Source organism: Nymphalis io, chromosome 25 (genome assembly GCF_905147045.1).
Source record: "Nymphalis io chromosome 25, ilAglIoxx1.1, whole genome shotgun sequence".
NCBI classification, from domain to species: domain Eukaryota; kingdom Metazoa; phylum Arthropoda; class Insecta; order Lepidoptera; family Nymphalidae; genus Nymphalis; species Nymphalis io.
The window spans coordinates 5,887,610-5,905,670 of record NC_065912.1 but is presented as its reverse complement, the minus strand read 5'-3'; the positions used below and the strand labels follow the sequence as shown (position 1 = coordinate 5,905,670).

Sequence of the window (18,061 nt, the reverse complement as noted above, 5' to 3'; positions counted from 1 at the left end):
TATATAATATAAATCACAGAACATTGACTACATATTAGTGTAAAATATCTATTGAAGAAATTTCAGATATTAGATTATGAGATGTTTTGTTGGTTTCATTGGAAGTACTTTTTTCATCACAATTATGTAGAACAATTTTATGAGAGTATACTTTTTGTTTTTAAAAATGACGTCAAGTTTACGTATGTATATAAGTATTATTAACGATTCCGATAGTTTCTATGTATCAGCCTTATAACATTGTTTAGGTAGTGATTACTGATCGAATAACTAATTACTGGCTAAACAATGTTATATGTAAGAACGGTATATAAAAATTAATATACGAATCAATAATGACAGAAAAAGTGAAATTTGTGATTATCTAAAAGCCGCTAAGCAAAGTTTAAATGTAAGGCCGTGCAATAATAAGCCTTCGTTTATAAATCTGTTTTTATATTTTGTCTATGGTAAAATAAGAATCTTTCTTGCTTTTGACAGCCCGAGTGGAATAGAATCAGTGCCGAAAATGTATAGATTTTCAAATCATTTAACCAATCCTAATTTAGTTTTGGTATGTATACGATTTTTATAACATTTGAATAATCAAAACTGTGGAAAAAGTTGTAAAATAGTTTTAAAGCTTTCTTGTCTAATTAACGTAACTTGTATAATATGTTCTTGTTTTTAGTTGAGTAGCGATATATTTTACTTTTCAAGTTTATGATACTTGAAAGATATGCAATATTAAGATCATTCTTTATTTTTTCATAATTAAATCATATAACACAACAACGTTTGTTGTTGTTGTAGCTTACATAACAATCGGTGGACGTCATTTTTGTAAATAACCTATAAGTTGTTAGAAAACCAACCGTCAATGACAATCAGCTGAGCTCTGAGTTTGGCCGCAACATTTTTGTTCATTTATTTATTTTATTTTGGACAACCAACAGGAGATACATTAAATAGATAGTTAAATAGAGATTGTAAAGGTTTTTTGACAAATGTTCTTCGTAAAAGCATCACATTATACATAGTCATTAAATAAAGTTAATATTTAAAAATGACGTCCATAAAAACACAAATACATTAGTTATGGTACATCATTAAAATGTTAATACTGTTAGGTAAAAATATTATTAAGGATGACAATGAATATACAGAAAAATATATACATAATAAGCCTATAACAAATAAGAATTAAATATTTTATCGGCAATTAGGTATGTAATATTCATGTTTCTTCTATCTTATGTGGCACTTAAGTTTCATAAAAAGTAATATTAAGAATTTAAATATGGATATTATTAAAAATTTGTATATATAGATAATTCTAATTTTAAATTTTTTTTTTGCAGGTAAGAAAACAAATAGGGGACGGATCATGTGCGGCACTGATAGTTATGAGAGCACCGCGGCGACGGTACGCACAGCAAGATCAGGAAAAACGCAACACCGAAAAGCCAAAATCTCGTAAACTATTCTGGGGGACCGTTGGTGCTACTGTTTTAACTGGAGCAGCTGTTGTTTATGCTAAGTATGTTTAAAGAATATTAAATATCATATTACTAATAATAGAGGCTTTTATACTTTTTAATTTACATGCAACAAGAACATGAAATTCACCTTTTGCCATTTCACTAAATTTAAGCAGGTGAAACAGTAAAGGATAGCTACTTATTTAATAATATTATATACTAAAACCATTTCTTTATCTTCAGTTATAAGTATCTTGGTTTAGTAGTTTTTTCAACAAAAAAGATAGAAAAGAAATCCTTGCTATTTTGAAATTGATATTTTATATATGTTTAGACAGCTATTATGTTTATTTTAGTTATACTAGTTATGATTCAATCAGGTTGAAAAATATATGATACTAAATATATATAGGTTGAGTTAAATATGTTGTGAAATAGTCTATGAAATGTAATTTTTGTAGTTCAATAGAACTAATTATTTGGATTGTTATTGGTAAATAAGCTATATGTCTAAGACAAAAAGATTTTTTCAATTCAATTGGATGAGTAGATTTTCAGTGTGTTCAAAGAAACAAGCTCTAAGTAAAAGTATAATATAAAAAAAAAATGTTGTATTTTAATTTAGGCCTAGTGAAGCAGGTGAGAACACATTGAACAAGCAAGTTCTTTACATATTTTTTACTTATGAATCCAATTTATATAATTTGTGTTCTTTAGATCCAGTCCTGATGCACGCAACTGGTTGGAATCAAATGCCCCTTGGGCAAACGATTTTGTGGCTCTCGTTTACCAAGAGAACACAACATACTGGAAGTCAACTGTTAACCAGTTTAGTAAAGCAACAACTTCTATTAGCAACTTTTTGTTTGGAAAGGTAATTTTGTGCTTATAAAATATTCCATTGTATACTTCAAATGTTTACATAACATAATTTTACCTACACAAAATCTTAAAGAAAATTAAAAGAATTTTTTAATTGAAATTGAAAAATGCTTAGAACTTATTAATGTATTGGCTGCACACAACAATATCTAAATTTAAAATGACTATATAACATCTACACAAATAAATAAAATTTGAGTGTCTTGTGACAAAACCATAACAATATTTTTTTTGTCTGTCATTCTGTTTGTCCAGGGTAGTCTTCAAAATTTCTATAAATTACAAATGCAAATAACTAAATTATTATAAGAAGTATTCCAAGGCACCATTTACTTATTATTCGGTTGTAGACTTAGCTCATTGTACTATAAGATAAGTTTAGAATTCTATTAATTTTATTTTCACAGGAAGGTGTTTCACCGCTTGATTTCAAACAAAGATCAGAACAAAATATAGAAAAAGATGCAGCCAAGGATTTCGCAAAGAAGACCTATGAATGTGAGAAAATATGATTTTATGTTTATATCGCAATCCTAAAAAGGCTTATGTCATAATAATCGGCTGAATAAGATAGAAAATTCTTTCTTACTTCAACATAAAAAAAAACTAAATCGCTCAATGAACATAATAAGTCTTTAATATGTTAATCTTAAAATAAATATTTTTCATGCAGCATCGGATAAAAAAGTTTTTCCTGAAAAAATTAAAACCAAAGGTAACCCTTTAAGACAAAATAATCCTAAATTCTTCTTTCACTCATTTGCAATGAATCTAGCTATGCGAATGTCCCAGGTTCAATATTAATAACATATGTTATGTTATGTCATATTATGTTGCACAAACACATTACAAACTTATAATAATTCCTTTGTTTTTATTACTACAGCCTCCAAGACTTTCTTTATAAACTATTTATTTTTAAATCATATCATAAAATTTTAATTTTCATGATTATGTAATTAATATTAGTATAATAACAGCACCTTTTCACACCTTTCACTTTCTACCAGTACAGTAACAAATCCTTTAAAAATTATACTGTAGCGGGCTTATACTTAATTGTGTGGTTTTAGATTAACAACTAACATAGATATCATTTCATTTCTAATAGTGCCGCCACCGACTTTCCAACCATTGTATGTGGAAGAGAAGAAAATTGACACGCCTGAAGTTGAAACACCGGGTGAGTATTTTTGAAAGAACTTCTGCAAACCTCGAGGATTACTCAAATTAAATCAAATCAAAATTATTTATTTAGCATAGAAGTGCTATACTTACTTATTGGTTGTTAAATTTGGAAACCACTGGTTCGGGCATGAACCCCAGACTTGAGAAGAACCGGTAAAAGAAACTCAGCCGGTTTTTTTATCATGTGTTGTTTACAAATTTTTTGTATAAAAAAAAATATCCAGGTGCAATCGTTTCATTACCAAAGTGCTCTATCATCTATAATCTCACTTATTGTATAATAACCTTTAGCGTACAAGTGTACCTTAAGATTTTTTTAATTTAGCAACCGAGGCATTTTTATTGCTTTCTAGGATCCTCTTGTAAAACTAGCGTGCTACTAGTAAACAAGGTACATATTATAGTGCACAAATTTGAGCACTAACATAGATACTCTTCTGTATTCTCTCAGTCTTAAGACAGTAAGAGATCGAGCGCAGGTCTGACTGTTTTAAGTGCTTAAGGCTTACTGTTATTACTGAGAAATAACAAAAGCCTACTAACTTGTTATTTTGGCCTGGTCTGGGATTTGAATCTAAGACGTCGAAATCCGTAGATATATAAGCTTGACAGAGTTAGAGACATTACCTAAAACATTTAATAGTTTTTGTCAAATCAAAGCGATTGATTGTGCAATTATAAAGTTACTTATAACAATATTTGTTTCTGAAATTTGTATACTTTAAAGAAAAATAGTTTCATTAATTATATATATATATATATATATATATATATATATATTAATTTACCGCAGCCAATTGATTATCTATAGATATTGGTATTTTAAGAAATATTAACTATTCTGACAATTAAAATGTTATATCTCCGTACTTATTATTTATTTTTATGCTGGCTATGTTTATTTCTTTAATGGATCACCAACAGTTTTTTTTATACTTTATTACCGTAACAGCCTGTGAATGTCCCACTGCTGGGCTAAAGGCCTCCTCTCCTCTTTTTGAGGAGAAGGTTTGGAGCTTATTCCACCACGCTGCTCCAATGCGGGTTGGTGGAATACACATGTGGCAGAATTTCAGTGAAATTAGACACATGCAGGTTTCCTCACGATTTTTTCCTTCACCGTAAAGCACGAGATGAATGATAATCACAAATTAAGCACATGAAAATTCAGTGATGCTTGCCCGGGTTTGAACCCACGATCATCGGTTAAGATTCACATTTTCTCAACACTGGGCCATCTCGGCTTTATACTTTATTACAAGATGTATTTTAATTATTAATATGCATTATAATAATAATTATACCATTGTATGTTAATCATTTCCTTCGTGATTAAACTTAAAGAACTAGTTCATGTCTATACAATTATTTCGTTATTCTCACCTGTAATAGTATATTTGTTTTTATGAAGCGCTTTCTAGACTTGTACGAATGATGTCAGCGCCGTGATCTTATCGCTAAGCTTAAGTTTAGTTCAATCGTTCGCAAAAATCGCGTACGAACGCTGAAATATTAGCTGTACGCACTGGCATTGTAATTACAATGACATATATGTATATATAAATAAAGCACTTCGCTAATGTTATCTTCATTCCGAGCATGCGTTTGCTTTCGCGCTAAACAGAATGTACGTGACACATACCGTAATGATCTAAAATATTTCCAGCGACACTCGTGCAAACTGAGAAATGTGATCCTCAAAGTCCTGCGCCCATAATGATAACCAAAGACATGGTTGAACTTGAACAGGATATGCACGAGAACACCAAGATAGCGGTTGACAACTACAAGAAGGCCACGCAATCATGTGCCACGTATAACAAGGCACTGTTCAAGGTCAGATGTTCAGCTTTTTTTTTTTTTTTTTTATAGAATAGGAAGGCGGACGAGCATATGGGCCACCTGATGGTAAGTGGTCACCAACGCTCTTAGACATTGGCATTGTAAGAAATGTCAACCATCGCTTACATATCCAATGCGCCACCAACCTTGGGAACTAAGATTTTATGTCCCTTGTGCCTGTAATTACACTGGCTCACTCACCCTTCAAACCGGAACACAACAATATCAAGTATTGCTGTTTTGCGGTAGAATATCTGATGAGTGGGTGGTACCTACCCAGACGAGCTTGCACAAAGCCCTACCACCAGTGAATTACCAGCTATTAGTTTCCACTTGAATGTATTAGATATAGAGCTATATCAGCTCTGTAAACTATTGTACGGTAACTGTGAATGTCCCACTGCTGGGCTAAGGCCTCTTCTTCTTTCTTGAGGAGAAGGTTTTGAGCTTATTCCACCATGCTGCTCCAATGCGGGTCGGTCGAATACACATGTGGCAGAATTTCGGTGAAATTAGACAAACGCAGGTTTCCTCACGATGTTTTCCTTTACCGTCAAGCACGAGATCAATTATATACACAAATTAAGTTTATGAAATTTCAGTGGTGCTTGCCCGGATTTGAACCCACGATCATCGGTTAAGATTGACGCATTCAAACCACTGCTCTATCTCTGCATTTCGAAACTATTGTATGCACCTCTTTTATTTTCTGTGTTGGTTTAACATGCAAATCTTCTTCAACTAAGATGAAGATATATACTTCTATGGAATTTTTTTTTTTTTTTATAGAATAGGAAGGCGGACGAGCATATGGGCCACCTGATGGTAAGTGGTCACCAACGCTCTTAGACATTAGCATTGTAAGAAATGTCAACCATCGCTTACATATCCAATGCGCCACCAACCTTGGGAACTAAGATTTTATGTCCCTTGTGCCTGTAATTACACTGGCTCACTCACCCTTCAAACCGGAACACAACAATATCAAGTATTGCTGTTTTGCGGTAGAATATCTGATGAGTGGGTGGTACTTACTCAGAGGAGCTTGCACAAAGCCCTACCACCAGTAATTCGTGTTATTGTATCTTTCGAAATATTACGTAACGCGCTGTGACAAACACGAAGCGGTTTTTAGAGAAATTTTGTGGCTTGTATTTTCAACAGTAATGCGTTGTAGCAATGAAGAAAAGCGACGAGTGAAGTATTCTAAGCCCTAGTTAACATAACCACGACACGAAGTACTGTTCACCTTCGCTCAAGACACTCGCGCTGTAAAAAAAAAAAAAACTACGCAGCTCCAAACAAGGGATCTAAGATGTTCTGTCTCTTGTGCCTATAATAAAATATAATAATGCCATTATTTGCTTAATGCAATTAATAATTGCATACTGGTGGTAGGGCTTTGTGCAAGCTCGTCTGGGTGTATTCCATTGGTCGTCTGGTGTGGCCCATATGCTCGTCCGCCTTCCTATTCTATATAAAAAAAATGTACAATCATAATGACAATAAAATTTTAACTGTAAATATTTATCTATTTATTGATTTGTTGTAGATCGTGGAGTCGTCACTGGACGACTTGGATAGAAAGCATTTCTCGGCTCTACAGAGCGCGCAGAACGAACGCAACAATACCGTTAAAATAGCTCAAGAGGCTGCGAGCAAAGCCAAATTGGCTATCGGTTAGTACATTATCATCATTTATTTGCTTATTATGTCAACTTTATCATACATACATATACAAAACTTTACGTGAAACAACGAAAAAAATTCTTTATAAATTTAATTAATAATAATTCCTCTGTAGTCTGGCTACTCTGTAATAACATAAGCAAAGCAGATGTCAATATATATATGAACATGTTGCAACTGTTAACTGTTGTCTCTGTTTTCTGTCAAGTTGCTGTCTTGTTGTATTTGTTCGATATCAATTTACACTATATTTCCAAAATTCTCGGTCTATATAGTTTGCATATCTAGTTTTAATCTCAGTGTTGGCACTCCTGCCTGCTGACTATTGATCTTGTACTGACTAAACCAGTACGGTCAACTGGATACTTATATACTGCATCATTTCGAAAAGAACTATGCTGAGAAATCTACTTATTGGAAAAGATTTTAGACAATATAACATAGGGCTACAAATCTTAATTGAAAAACAACACTGTCTTGCAAAACATTTGCCTGAATACAGATTACTGACTGTTATAATAAAACTAGTTTATAACTATTAAATTTTTCCCACAGACACCCTCGATCGTATGATAAAAGCAGGCGTCCAAGCGCCACCGGAGAGCGTCGCAGCAACAAACAGATACATTAAACAGTTCAGAGCTGATTTGAACGAAGTCGAGACTGCTTACAAGGAATGCTGCAACAAAGCCGTACTCAGTGACAAGTACTGGAATAAGGTAGGATGTTTGGACATTCACTTGTAATAACTGAAGCGTCTTGTAAATAATATTAATATACAGGGACATTATTCACACATGACCTGATCCCAAATTAAGCTTGTACAAAGCTTGTACTATGGAAACCAGACAACTGATATACTACATATACTACTTTTCTTTTGTAAATACATACTTATGTAGATAATTACACCCAGACTCAGGACAAACAGAGATGTTCATGTACACAAAAGTCTGTCCTGGGTGGGAATCGAACCCACAACCTTCGGCGTGAAAGGCAAGGATCTACCAACCACGCCAACCGGCCCGTCTAAATATTTGAATTTTTTAAAGAATTTCTTATTATCATGAAGATAATTCTGTAAGAGTTTCTTAGTCAAAGCTTCGAAATGTTCCTATTGGACAAAGGCGTCCTACCCTCTCCTCTCCATTTGAGGAGTTGTCGAATTTATTACACTATTTAAATAAATTATAAACAATTGAAACGAATGAGTAAGTAACTGTTCCAGGTAGAAGCAGCCCGCATGGCCTACAAGGAGGAGCTGCAGATGTTGTTCCCCGGACTGGACCTCAGTGCGAGACAGCTCGACATTCGCGGAGACACCGACCTGCTACTTATGTACACTCTCAAACAGGTCACTCTTATATACATATCTTAGTTTCATAGAATTCTATAGTATTTTGCTCTCTGTCCATCTTATTTTCCTGCATCCAGTTTTAAAGGATTAAATGTGTAATTAAAAACGTAGGACATATTTACTATCTTTATTATCAATGACTGTTGAGAATGCTCTATAATAATACCCTCTTAAAATTGTCTATGGGGAAAATCGATTTCTTACCATTAGGCATTACATTACCATTAATTACTATCAGAAAATATATCTGTATTTTTCGTATTACATGGATACAGCCTAAATAAGAGTAGCATACAACCTTACTAATATTAGTAAGGTTTATGTTTTGTAATGGTTTTATATAAAAATAAAATTAGGTTTATGGAAATTTGAACCATAGAGTTATTAATATTAGGTCGATTATTAATTGTTAAAGATAACTTCGAAGCATTACAGTACATTTATACATTATATAAATTAAAATTTCATATAATCAAAATAAACAATATTCAAATATTTCTACAAGTAATAATTTGTATCTATTATATATATATAAATACAATTATCAATTTCATTATTCACGTTTAGGTTAAAATATCATCAATGATATAATTTCAGATTCAATATCTACAAAATGAAATAGCTGAACTGCAAACGTTGAGAGAGTTGAAGATCAACCGAGCAATTGAATGTAAGTATAGCACATTCCAATATTAGAATGAATAAAGACAAACTTTAAATTTACATTTTCCATATAGTTTGCATAATATTTATTTATTAATATATCTTTTATTTATAACACAACACTATTCCACTTAATTATTTATGTTCGCTTTAATTTTAATTCCAATGTTCCGATAACAACTTCGTCTACATTGCAAACGCCATTTTTTCACGAATCCATATTAAAGATTATTTTAGATTTCGATCTATGATGTCATCTGTCATGTCAATTCAAAAACAAGGTGTTTGTCTGTCTTTGACCAAAAGTCAAAGTCAATAAACTTTATTCAATATAAAAGCGTTACAGTTGCTTATCGTTTGGAAATAAACAATTCAGACCTAAGAGAAGAACTAGTGAAATAAAATCAGCGGGATTTTTTTTTTAATCTCATATTTTACAATTGTATGTAAGATGCAAAAATAGTAATAATATTTTATATATTTTTTTAATTTGAAATGAATTATTGGAATCAGTTAAAGACATGTTTAAAGATACATGTCGCATACTGTGTTAGTTTTCGTTTCAGAAACGAACAGTTTTTGAAAAAATAACATATTTTGTAAGACAAATAATTTATTTTAAATCAACTGTTAATGTATAGATATACAAATTTATTTTAAAAAGCTTATTACTATATTAATTTATTTACTAAATATGACGAGCGGGTTGGCGTGGTTGATGGATGCTTGCCTTCCACGCCGAAGGTTGTGGGTTCGATTCTCACCCAGAACAGATATTTGTGCACATGAACATCTCTGTTTGTCCTTAGTCTGGGTGTAATTATCTATATAAGTATGTATTTACAAAAGAAAAATAGTATATGTAGTATATCAGTTGTCCGGTTTCTATAGTACAAGCTCTGTACAAGCTTAATTTGGGATCAGATGGCCGTGTGTGAAAAATGTCCCAGTATATTATTATTATTATTATATTATTTATTAAGTTGACTATAACATTTGTCTCCAGGTCATGATGAAAAGGCAATAATTGAAGCGAAAGTTGAAGACACAATTAAGAGAGAAAGATTAGAAAAAGAACGGGAATTCCAGAAGAGGGTACTGTTTTATTCTTCTATTTGGATTCAAACATGATTTAAATAATACGTAAGCCTGTAAATCTTCCACTGGGCTAAGGCATTGATTCCTTTTTGAGGAGAACGTTTGGAGCTTATACTAAAATTGCTCCAGTGTGGGTCGGGTACACATGTGGAAGATTTTCATTCAACATATCCAGGTTTCCTACACCGTCGAGCATGAGGTGAATTATTATATTACTGGTGGTAGAGCTTTGTGCAAGCTCGTCTGGGTAGGTACCACCCACTCATCAAATATTCAACCGCAAAACAGCAGTACTTGGTATTTTTGTGTTCCGGTTTGAAGGATGAGTGAGCCAGTGTAATTACAGGCACAAGGGACATAACATCTTAGTTCCCAAGGTTGGTGGCGCATTAGCGATGTAAGCGATGGTTAACATTTCTTACAATGCGAATGACTATGGGCGTTGGTGACCACTTACCATCAGGTGGCCCATATGTTCGTCCGCCCTCCAATTCTATAATATATATATAAATACAACGGTTCCAATCCACAGTTCTATCCACTCGGTCACTGAAACGTTTATACATTTTGACCAACAAAATATTACAATGCATTTTCTGTTTCAGAGTTTGGAAATCCAAGCTGAAGCGAATAAGGTACTTAAAGAACAGCTTAAGAAGCAATTTGAGATTCAACAGGAAGTCCTACAAGACAGACTTGCTAAGAAAGAAAAAGAGGTAAGTAACTTGAATAGCTTCAAAGTTTATTGAAATTTGAACCTAATTGTTATTCATATAAATTCTTATTTTGTTTTCTTGTTGAAGATATGTAGTTATTTAAATTTTGTTAATATTTGTTTTTAGTGTATTAGTAAGGTTAATGGAAATCTGAACCGTAGAGTTATTAATATTAGGTCGATTATTGATCGTTATAGGTAACTTTGAAGCATTTTTGTAATATTTATATAAAAAAATACTAATATAATATTTATTTTTTTATAATATCCTGGGACATTATTCACACACGGCCATTTGATCCCAAATTAAGCAGAGCTTGTGTTATGGAAACCAGACAACTGATATACTACATATACTACTTTTATTTTGTAAATACATACTTATATATGTAATTACACCCAGACTGGTGGTAGGGCTTTGTGCAAGCTCGTCTGGGTAGGTACCACCCACTCATCAGATATTCTACCGCAAAACAGCAATACTTGATATTGTTGTGTTCCGGTTTGAAGGGTGAGTGAGCCAGTGTAATTACAGGCACAAGGGACATAAAATCTTAGTTCCCAAGGTTGGTGGCGCATTGGATATGTAAGCGATGGTTGACATTTCTTACAATGCTAATGTCTAAGAGCGTTGGTGACCACTTACCATCAGGTGGCCCATATGCTCGTCCGCCTTTCTATTCTATAAAAAAAAAAAAAAACTTAGGACAAACATATATTTTCATGCAAACAAATGTCTGTCCTGGGTGGGAATCGAACCCACAACCTTGGACGTGAAAGGCAAGTATCTACCAACCACGCCAACCGGCTCGTCAAATTAGACTAGCCAAGTTCCAGAAGAGATCTGACAGGCCTTTGTACCAACTTCATAGTAATCGATCCAACGTTACATTAATAACCACGTATTACGTTTTTATATTTTAAGTACATATCTATCTATAAACATATAAATTATTTCAGGTATTGGGTAAATTCAGTCGTTCAGTGTCCGAGCAAGTGGAAAGGGAACGAGTTACGTTCAAGAAGGAGCTTGCCGCTATGGCTGGGAAGCTAAAGGCCATTGAACAGACACTCAAATGTAAGTTGTAATTTTCGTATTTTATCTGAAATCACTTATATGTGAGTGGGAGCCGAGAGGGCCGAGTGAGAGTAACTGATGATTGGAGGCTCAAACGTAAAAAAGAACAATTGATTGAAAGAATTTGTTTTCATGTGCTTAATTTGTGATTATAATTCACCTCGTGCACGGCGTAGATGGAAAACATAGTGAGGAAACTTACATGTGCCTTATTTCACTGAAATTCCGCCTCATGTATATCTATCAAACCCGCAATGGTGAAGCTCGGTTGCATAAGATCTAAAATTTCTCCTTCAACGGAGGCCGGTCTTCGCTCACTGGCTCTTACTTTATTTTTTAGTTAGTTTCATGCAAGCTCAATAATATTGCTAGTTAAACTTAAGCTTACTTCGTCGTGAAAGAAAAAACTCACATTTTTATAACCTATTCTAAATAAAAGATCAGTGGGAGGAACAATTTTACAAACAAAGTTTTTATGCTAGATTCAAATTAACTCACTCCAAGATTTTAAGCTTACATTATGATGTTATAAATTTTGTGTAGTATGTACAATCTGTCAATAACGAGCAATGTTTATATAATAAATATAAACATTGCTCGTCTAATATTAATGTCGATGTCGTAAAATAGAACATTCATAAAAGAAAAAGTCATACAACACATTTAAAAAAAAAAAGATGATTATGTTATCATCAGACTGTGCAAACACAATTATACTCTCCATTACGTCACACTCCTAAGTCAACGGTATAGAAAATCCGACGCGACCGAAGAGTTCGGACGAACGTCAACGGCTTCAAACGACAACTCGGTTGTCGAGGCACGGGAGAGTAACCACACGTAACGCGTGTCGCAGTGCGCTCCAAGGCGGAGGCGGAGGCGCGGCGCTCGCAGTCGCTGTGGGCGGCGGCCGAGGCGCTGCACGCCGCCACGCGCCGCGCCGACGCGCGCGCTCCGCTGCGCACCGAGATACGCGCGCTCGAGGCCGCCGGTGAGCCCGATACATATACCCGTCACTGTTTCCATCTGTTTTATAATAATAATAAACCATACATTATAGTAGACCGAGACCGAGCCGAGATGGCACGGTGGTAGGAACGCGAGAATCTTAACCGATGATCGTGGGTTCAAACCCGGGCAGGCACCACTGAATTTTCGTGTGCTTAATTTGTGATTATAATTCATCTCGTGCTATACGGTGAAGGAAAACATCGTCAGGAAACTTGCACGTATCTAATTTCACTGAAATTCTGCCACATGTTTATTCCACTAACCCGTATTGGAGCAGCGTGGTGGAGTAAGCTCCAAACCTTCTCCTCAAAAAGAGGAGAGGAGGCCTTTAGCCCAGCAGTGGGACATTCACAGGCTGTTACGGTTACGGTTATAATAGGCCGGATATAACAAAAACAACAAAATAGTTTTTATAATCGATATTGCAGTATGTAACACACACAACTTACTCAGTACACACAATGAAAAAGTAATAAAATAAATAGAATTGGCTACTGAGATTAAAAAACAATGGTCAATAAACAGTGAAAATTTTACCAATTATACTCTCCAGTACAGGCATTATCCCAAAAACACTTAAGACTAATCTCAATATTCTCCAAATATCCAAGTCCACTCCCGCACTTTTACGTAAGCAGTCGTACTGAACACCACACTTACTCGAAAATTCCTCACATCCCCATTGTCAATTTAATATTTAAAAAACCTTTCACGCTTGGTCATGGCCCGCGTGATAGTTAATATACTCCTGTTAAATGGGAGATATTAAAAAAGATACAAAGAATTAATAATAATAGTATACTGGGACATTTTTCACACACTGCCATCTGATCCCAAATTAAGCTTGTACAGAGCTCGTACTATGGAAATCAGTCAACTTATATACTACATATACTATTTTTCTTTTGTAAATACATACTTATATAGATAAATACACCCAGACTCAGGACAAACAGACATGTTCATGCACACAAATATCTGTCCTGGGTGGGAATCGAACCCACAACCTTCGGCGTGAAAGGCAAGCATCCACCAACCACGCCTACCGGCTCAAGGCCTATTTTGTTGGTGACCGCCAACTTTAATTCCAAATTTTCCCAAAGGTCATTGTTTTGCTGATGGTGGTTCGCCATAGAAAAGTTTGTAGTCTAGTACACTTTTATATTCCTTTATTAGACAACAATACAAATGTATATAGTCTTCTTTTGCACGTATCTATTTATAACTTAATATGAGTTACTTTAAGTTTACTTTTAATTTTGAAAACCTAATTCAGTATAATTCAATAATTTCATTTTATAGTAATACTTTAAGCTTTCAATTTTCTATGGTTTTTTTTTCTTTTTACAAGGCAAAGACGACAAATTAGTTCAAACTGTATTGAAGGGCATCCCTGAGGAAGTACGAGAAAAAGGAATTCTAACTGAAAAAGCCTTACGAGAAAAATTTGATAAGGTAAACAAAACTATCAATGTAAAATATCAATATGTTTTATATTTTTTTTTTCAATAAATAACGTTTCTAAACATGTCATCCAATAGTAGTAAGTTAGTTAAACCTTAACACAATAGTCGTAGTTACTTTTACTATTAAAAAAAAATAATTATTAAAAGAACCGAAACAACAAAATAATAATATGTTCGCAATATCATAACTGTACATTATAAATATAATGAATTTAATAAATGCATATTTAGTAAATTTATCATTTCCAAAATGTATTTATCTTTATAAATTCAACAAAAGACTGATCGTCTTTCACTCTTTATCTTAAAATTTTCGGTTAATTTCTAAAGTTCAAGCCGAGATGGCCTAGTGGTTAGAACGCGTGAATCTTAACCGATGATCGTGGGTTCAAACCCGGGGCAAGCACCACCGAATTTTCATGTACTTAATTTGTGTTTATAATTCATCTCGTGCTTGACGGTGAAGAAAAACATCGTGAGAAAACCTGAATGTGTCTAATTTCGCCGAAATTCTGCCACATGTGTATTCAACCAACCCGCTTTGGAGCAGCGTGGAATAAGCTCAAAACCTTCTCAAAAGGGAGAGGAGGCCTTAGCCCAGCAGTGGGACATTAACAGGCTGTTACTGTTACTTTACTTCTAAAGTTCATTGCGGTTTATTGCTTGTCGTAGTTGGAACAGACAGCAGTTAAAGTGGCTCTCGTTGGCCGTGACGGAGCATCTCTCCCAGTCTACTTTCTATCTTGGCTGCAGTCTAAACTACTTTTCCAGAAGGTAAGTCTCAAATAGTCTAATAATTCTTGTAAGTTAATTAATTATCGCACTGATATATTTTTTAATTTTTTTTTTTATAGAATAGGAAGGATGAGCACATAGGCCACCTGATTGTAAGTGGTCACCACCGCCCATAGACATTGGCATTGTAAGAAATGTTAACCATCGCTTACATCTCCATTGCGCCACCAACCTTGGGAACCAAGATGTTATGTCCCTTATGCCTGTAATTACATTGGCTCACCTTTCAAACCGGAACACAACAATATAATTTTGCGATAGAATATCTTTTTTTTTTTTTATAGAATAGGAAGGCGGACGAGCATATGGGCCACCTGATGGTAAGTGGTCACCAACGCTCTTAGACATTGGCATTGTAAGAAATGTCAACCATCGCTTACATATCCAATGCGCCACCAACCTTGGGAACTAAGATTTTATGTCCCTTGTGCCTGTAATTACACTGGCTCACTCACCCTTCAAACCGGAACACAACAATATCAAGTATTGCTGTTTTGCGGTAGAATATCTGATGAGTGGGTGGTACCTACCCAGACGAGCTTGCACAAAGCTCTACCACCAGTATACTTGTGTGTGTTTGTATGATTTTAATTGTATTAACAATACTTGTGCTCAACAACACATTGTTGCTATAATAAACTTAGCTATTGTGTATATTGAAAGATACATAAGTATAATATGACACTTTTTGTCATTATTAAATCATTTATTCTTATTTTAGTTCGCCGAAATTCCCAAGGATGAACTAGAAAACCAGCCTACTGACTTCTCGAAATTGGACACCTTCGATATCATCCAACGAGCAAGGTATTTAAGCGTCTTTAATATCAGTAAAAGTTTATTTCAAAAATTGAAATATATTGTATTATTGGTGATCAAAGCGTTATAATAATATAATGATATCAAAACTGCTCGGTCTTAAGTAAAATATGTTTTTAATTTGAAGGTACCACATGGACCACGGCAATTTGGCGAATGCTCTCCGTTATGTAAATCTCCTACAAGGAGCCCCCCGGGCCGCTGCCAGGACTTGGACGGAAGAAGCGAGACACCATCTTGAGATAAGACAAGCCGCGGAAGCTGTCATGGCGCACGCATCTGTATCCGGGTTACTCTATCTATAGATCATATTGTCTATGGTATATGGGGTATTTGACTCGATGATTATTTCATTTGAAGATGAAAAGTGAAATATTAAGGAAAAAAAGGTGAAATTTAAAATGTAGTTTCATTTCGATTGTAACATCAATTTAATAGTTTGACAACTGATTTATATATTGTTTATTTTAATTATTTGAAGTATTTTTAATTACATATTAAAGATATTCTGTCAAATACCCAGTTCTCTATAGTCAGAACTTATCTGTGAGAGAATAAAATAATATTATTTAAAAATGAATTTGGACTTTTTATAATGATATAGAGTTCAAATTGCAATACAATACATTGTTAACATAAGTATGAAGCAAATAATGTTTGACCTCATGTCAAGAGTCCTAACCTCTATTAAATCTGGATGGTTTAATAGAGTTGTGATTGTTTTTTTTTCTATGTACTTTCCTATTGCAACGATTGAAATCGAACTTTATTTGAAAGAGAATAAAGCATAATTTTGCTTATACTAGTTCTTTTATTTATTTAACATTAGTGTTATATTTCTTGTAATTAGTTTTATTATCAGCTAGTACCGTGAACGCTGTTTGATTATGTAACTTAAAGCTATACACCTTAGGTTCAATATAACAAATCGTTTGTTTCTGCCACATATCTGCATTTATCGAAAAGTAAATTTCGTTATCCATCATGTTATAAAAAATATTAAATAATAAATAAAGATTAAATGCACTGTGGTTGTTTAGTGAGCTTTGTAAATATGAAAAATTGTATTTAATTTAAAATTAGAGAATGATTTATTTCATTTGGTTGTTTTATTTTCCTTTTACAAACATCGAACTCTTAATATCTAACTTATAAGGTTTCATATTCAGAGCTTAAACCAGGTCGCTTCAATAAAAAAATTGAGGTTTTTACGTCAAGAAATTGTCAATTGCTACTTAAAGTCATGTTAGTTTACTGTCGGCTTATAAGTGTGTGAAAATAATGAGTAGACAAGTAACAGCCTGTTAATGTCCCACTGCTGGGCCAAGGTCTCCTCTCCCTTTTTGAGGAGAAGGTTTGGAGCTTATTCCACCACGCTGGTCCAATGTGGGTTGGTAGAATACACATGTGGCAGAATTTCAATGAAATTAGACACATGCAGGTTTCCTCACGATGTTTTCCTTCACCGTCAAGTACGAGATGAATTATAAACACAAATTAAGCACATGAAAATTCAGCGGTGCTTTCCCGGGTTTGAACCCACGATCATCGGTTAAGATTCACGCGTTCTAACCACTAGGCCATCTCGACTCGACATCATATAAAGAGTGCAATTGTGTTAAATAAATTATGTGTAAAAATATGCAAATAAACAACATCATTATTGAACTACCTGTGTAGCGGTTAAACTCTGCATGAGTATATGTTCATATATATGATGAGTACATAACTAAATGCGTTGTACATGCCAATAAATCTACTGACACAGCTTAATACATAAACAAACAAAGACAAAAACCCATAAATATATAAAACACAATTTTGAAGACTAAAAAAAGACAATGTGAAGAAATTTATAAATGTGTACCTATAACCTGTACAAGTTAGCTTGATCTTTTTGACAGACTGGCTAGTGATGGGAAATAGTAGTCCAAAAAATAACGTTTTAAAATACTTGTAACTGTGACGAGATGGTGTGGGTGTATTATGTGTGAAATT

The 18,061-nt window shown here is 33.8% G+C and overlaps 1 protein-coding gene across 4 annotated transcripts; it reads left to right on the top strand.

The window, feature by feature from the left end:
• The first annotated feature begins 459 nt into the window (after positions 1-459).
• Positions 460-17,162, top strand: LOC126778111 (MICOS complex subunit Mic60-like). Of its 4 annotated transcripts, XM_050501499.1 has the most exons (19): positions 460-553; positions 1,341-1,519; positions 2,178-2,334; positions 2,750-2,840; positions 3,016-3,057; positions 3,454-3,525; positions 5,197-5,366; positions 6,925-7,051; positions 7,617-7,780; positions 8,290-8,415; positions 9,016-9,088; positions 10,088-10,176; positions 10,785-10,895; positions 11,855-11,972; positions 12,829-12,963; positions 14,335-14,438; positions 15,122-15,223; positions 15,966-16,051; positions 16,191-17,162. In XM_050501499.1, exons 1-19 carry the CDS (start codon positions 509-511, stop codon positions 16,366-16,368), a joined length of 2,169 nt encoding a protein of 722 aa, XP_050357456.1. In that variant the 5' UTR covers positions 460-508; the 3' UTR covers positions 16,369-17,162. The 4 variants fall into 4 exon arrangements, with proteins under 4 accessions (XP_050357456.1, XP_050357457.1, XP_050357458.1 ...); XM_050501500.1 differs by lacking the exon at positions 3,016-3,057; XM_050501501.1 differs by lacking the exon at positions 3,454-3,525.
• Positions 17,163-18,061: the final 899 nt, after the last annotated feature.

Bases quoted from the DNA above. Each gene is read 5' to 3' on its own strand.
- LOC126778111 (XM_050501499.1), top strand. From the start codon at position 509: ATGTATAGATTTTCAAATCATTTAACCAATCCTAATTTAGTTTTG. The intron at 3,058-3,453 runs GTAACCCTTTAA...CATTTCTAATAG, and splicing joins TGAAAAAATTAAAACCAAAG to TGCCGCCACCGACTTTCCAA. The intron at 14,439-15,121 runs GTAAACAAAACT...TGCTTGTCGTAG, and splicing joins TACGAGAAAAATTTGATAAG to TTGGAACAGACAGCAGTTAA.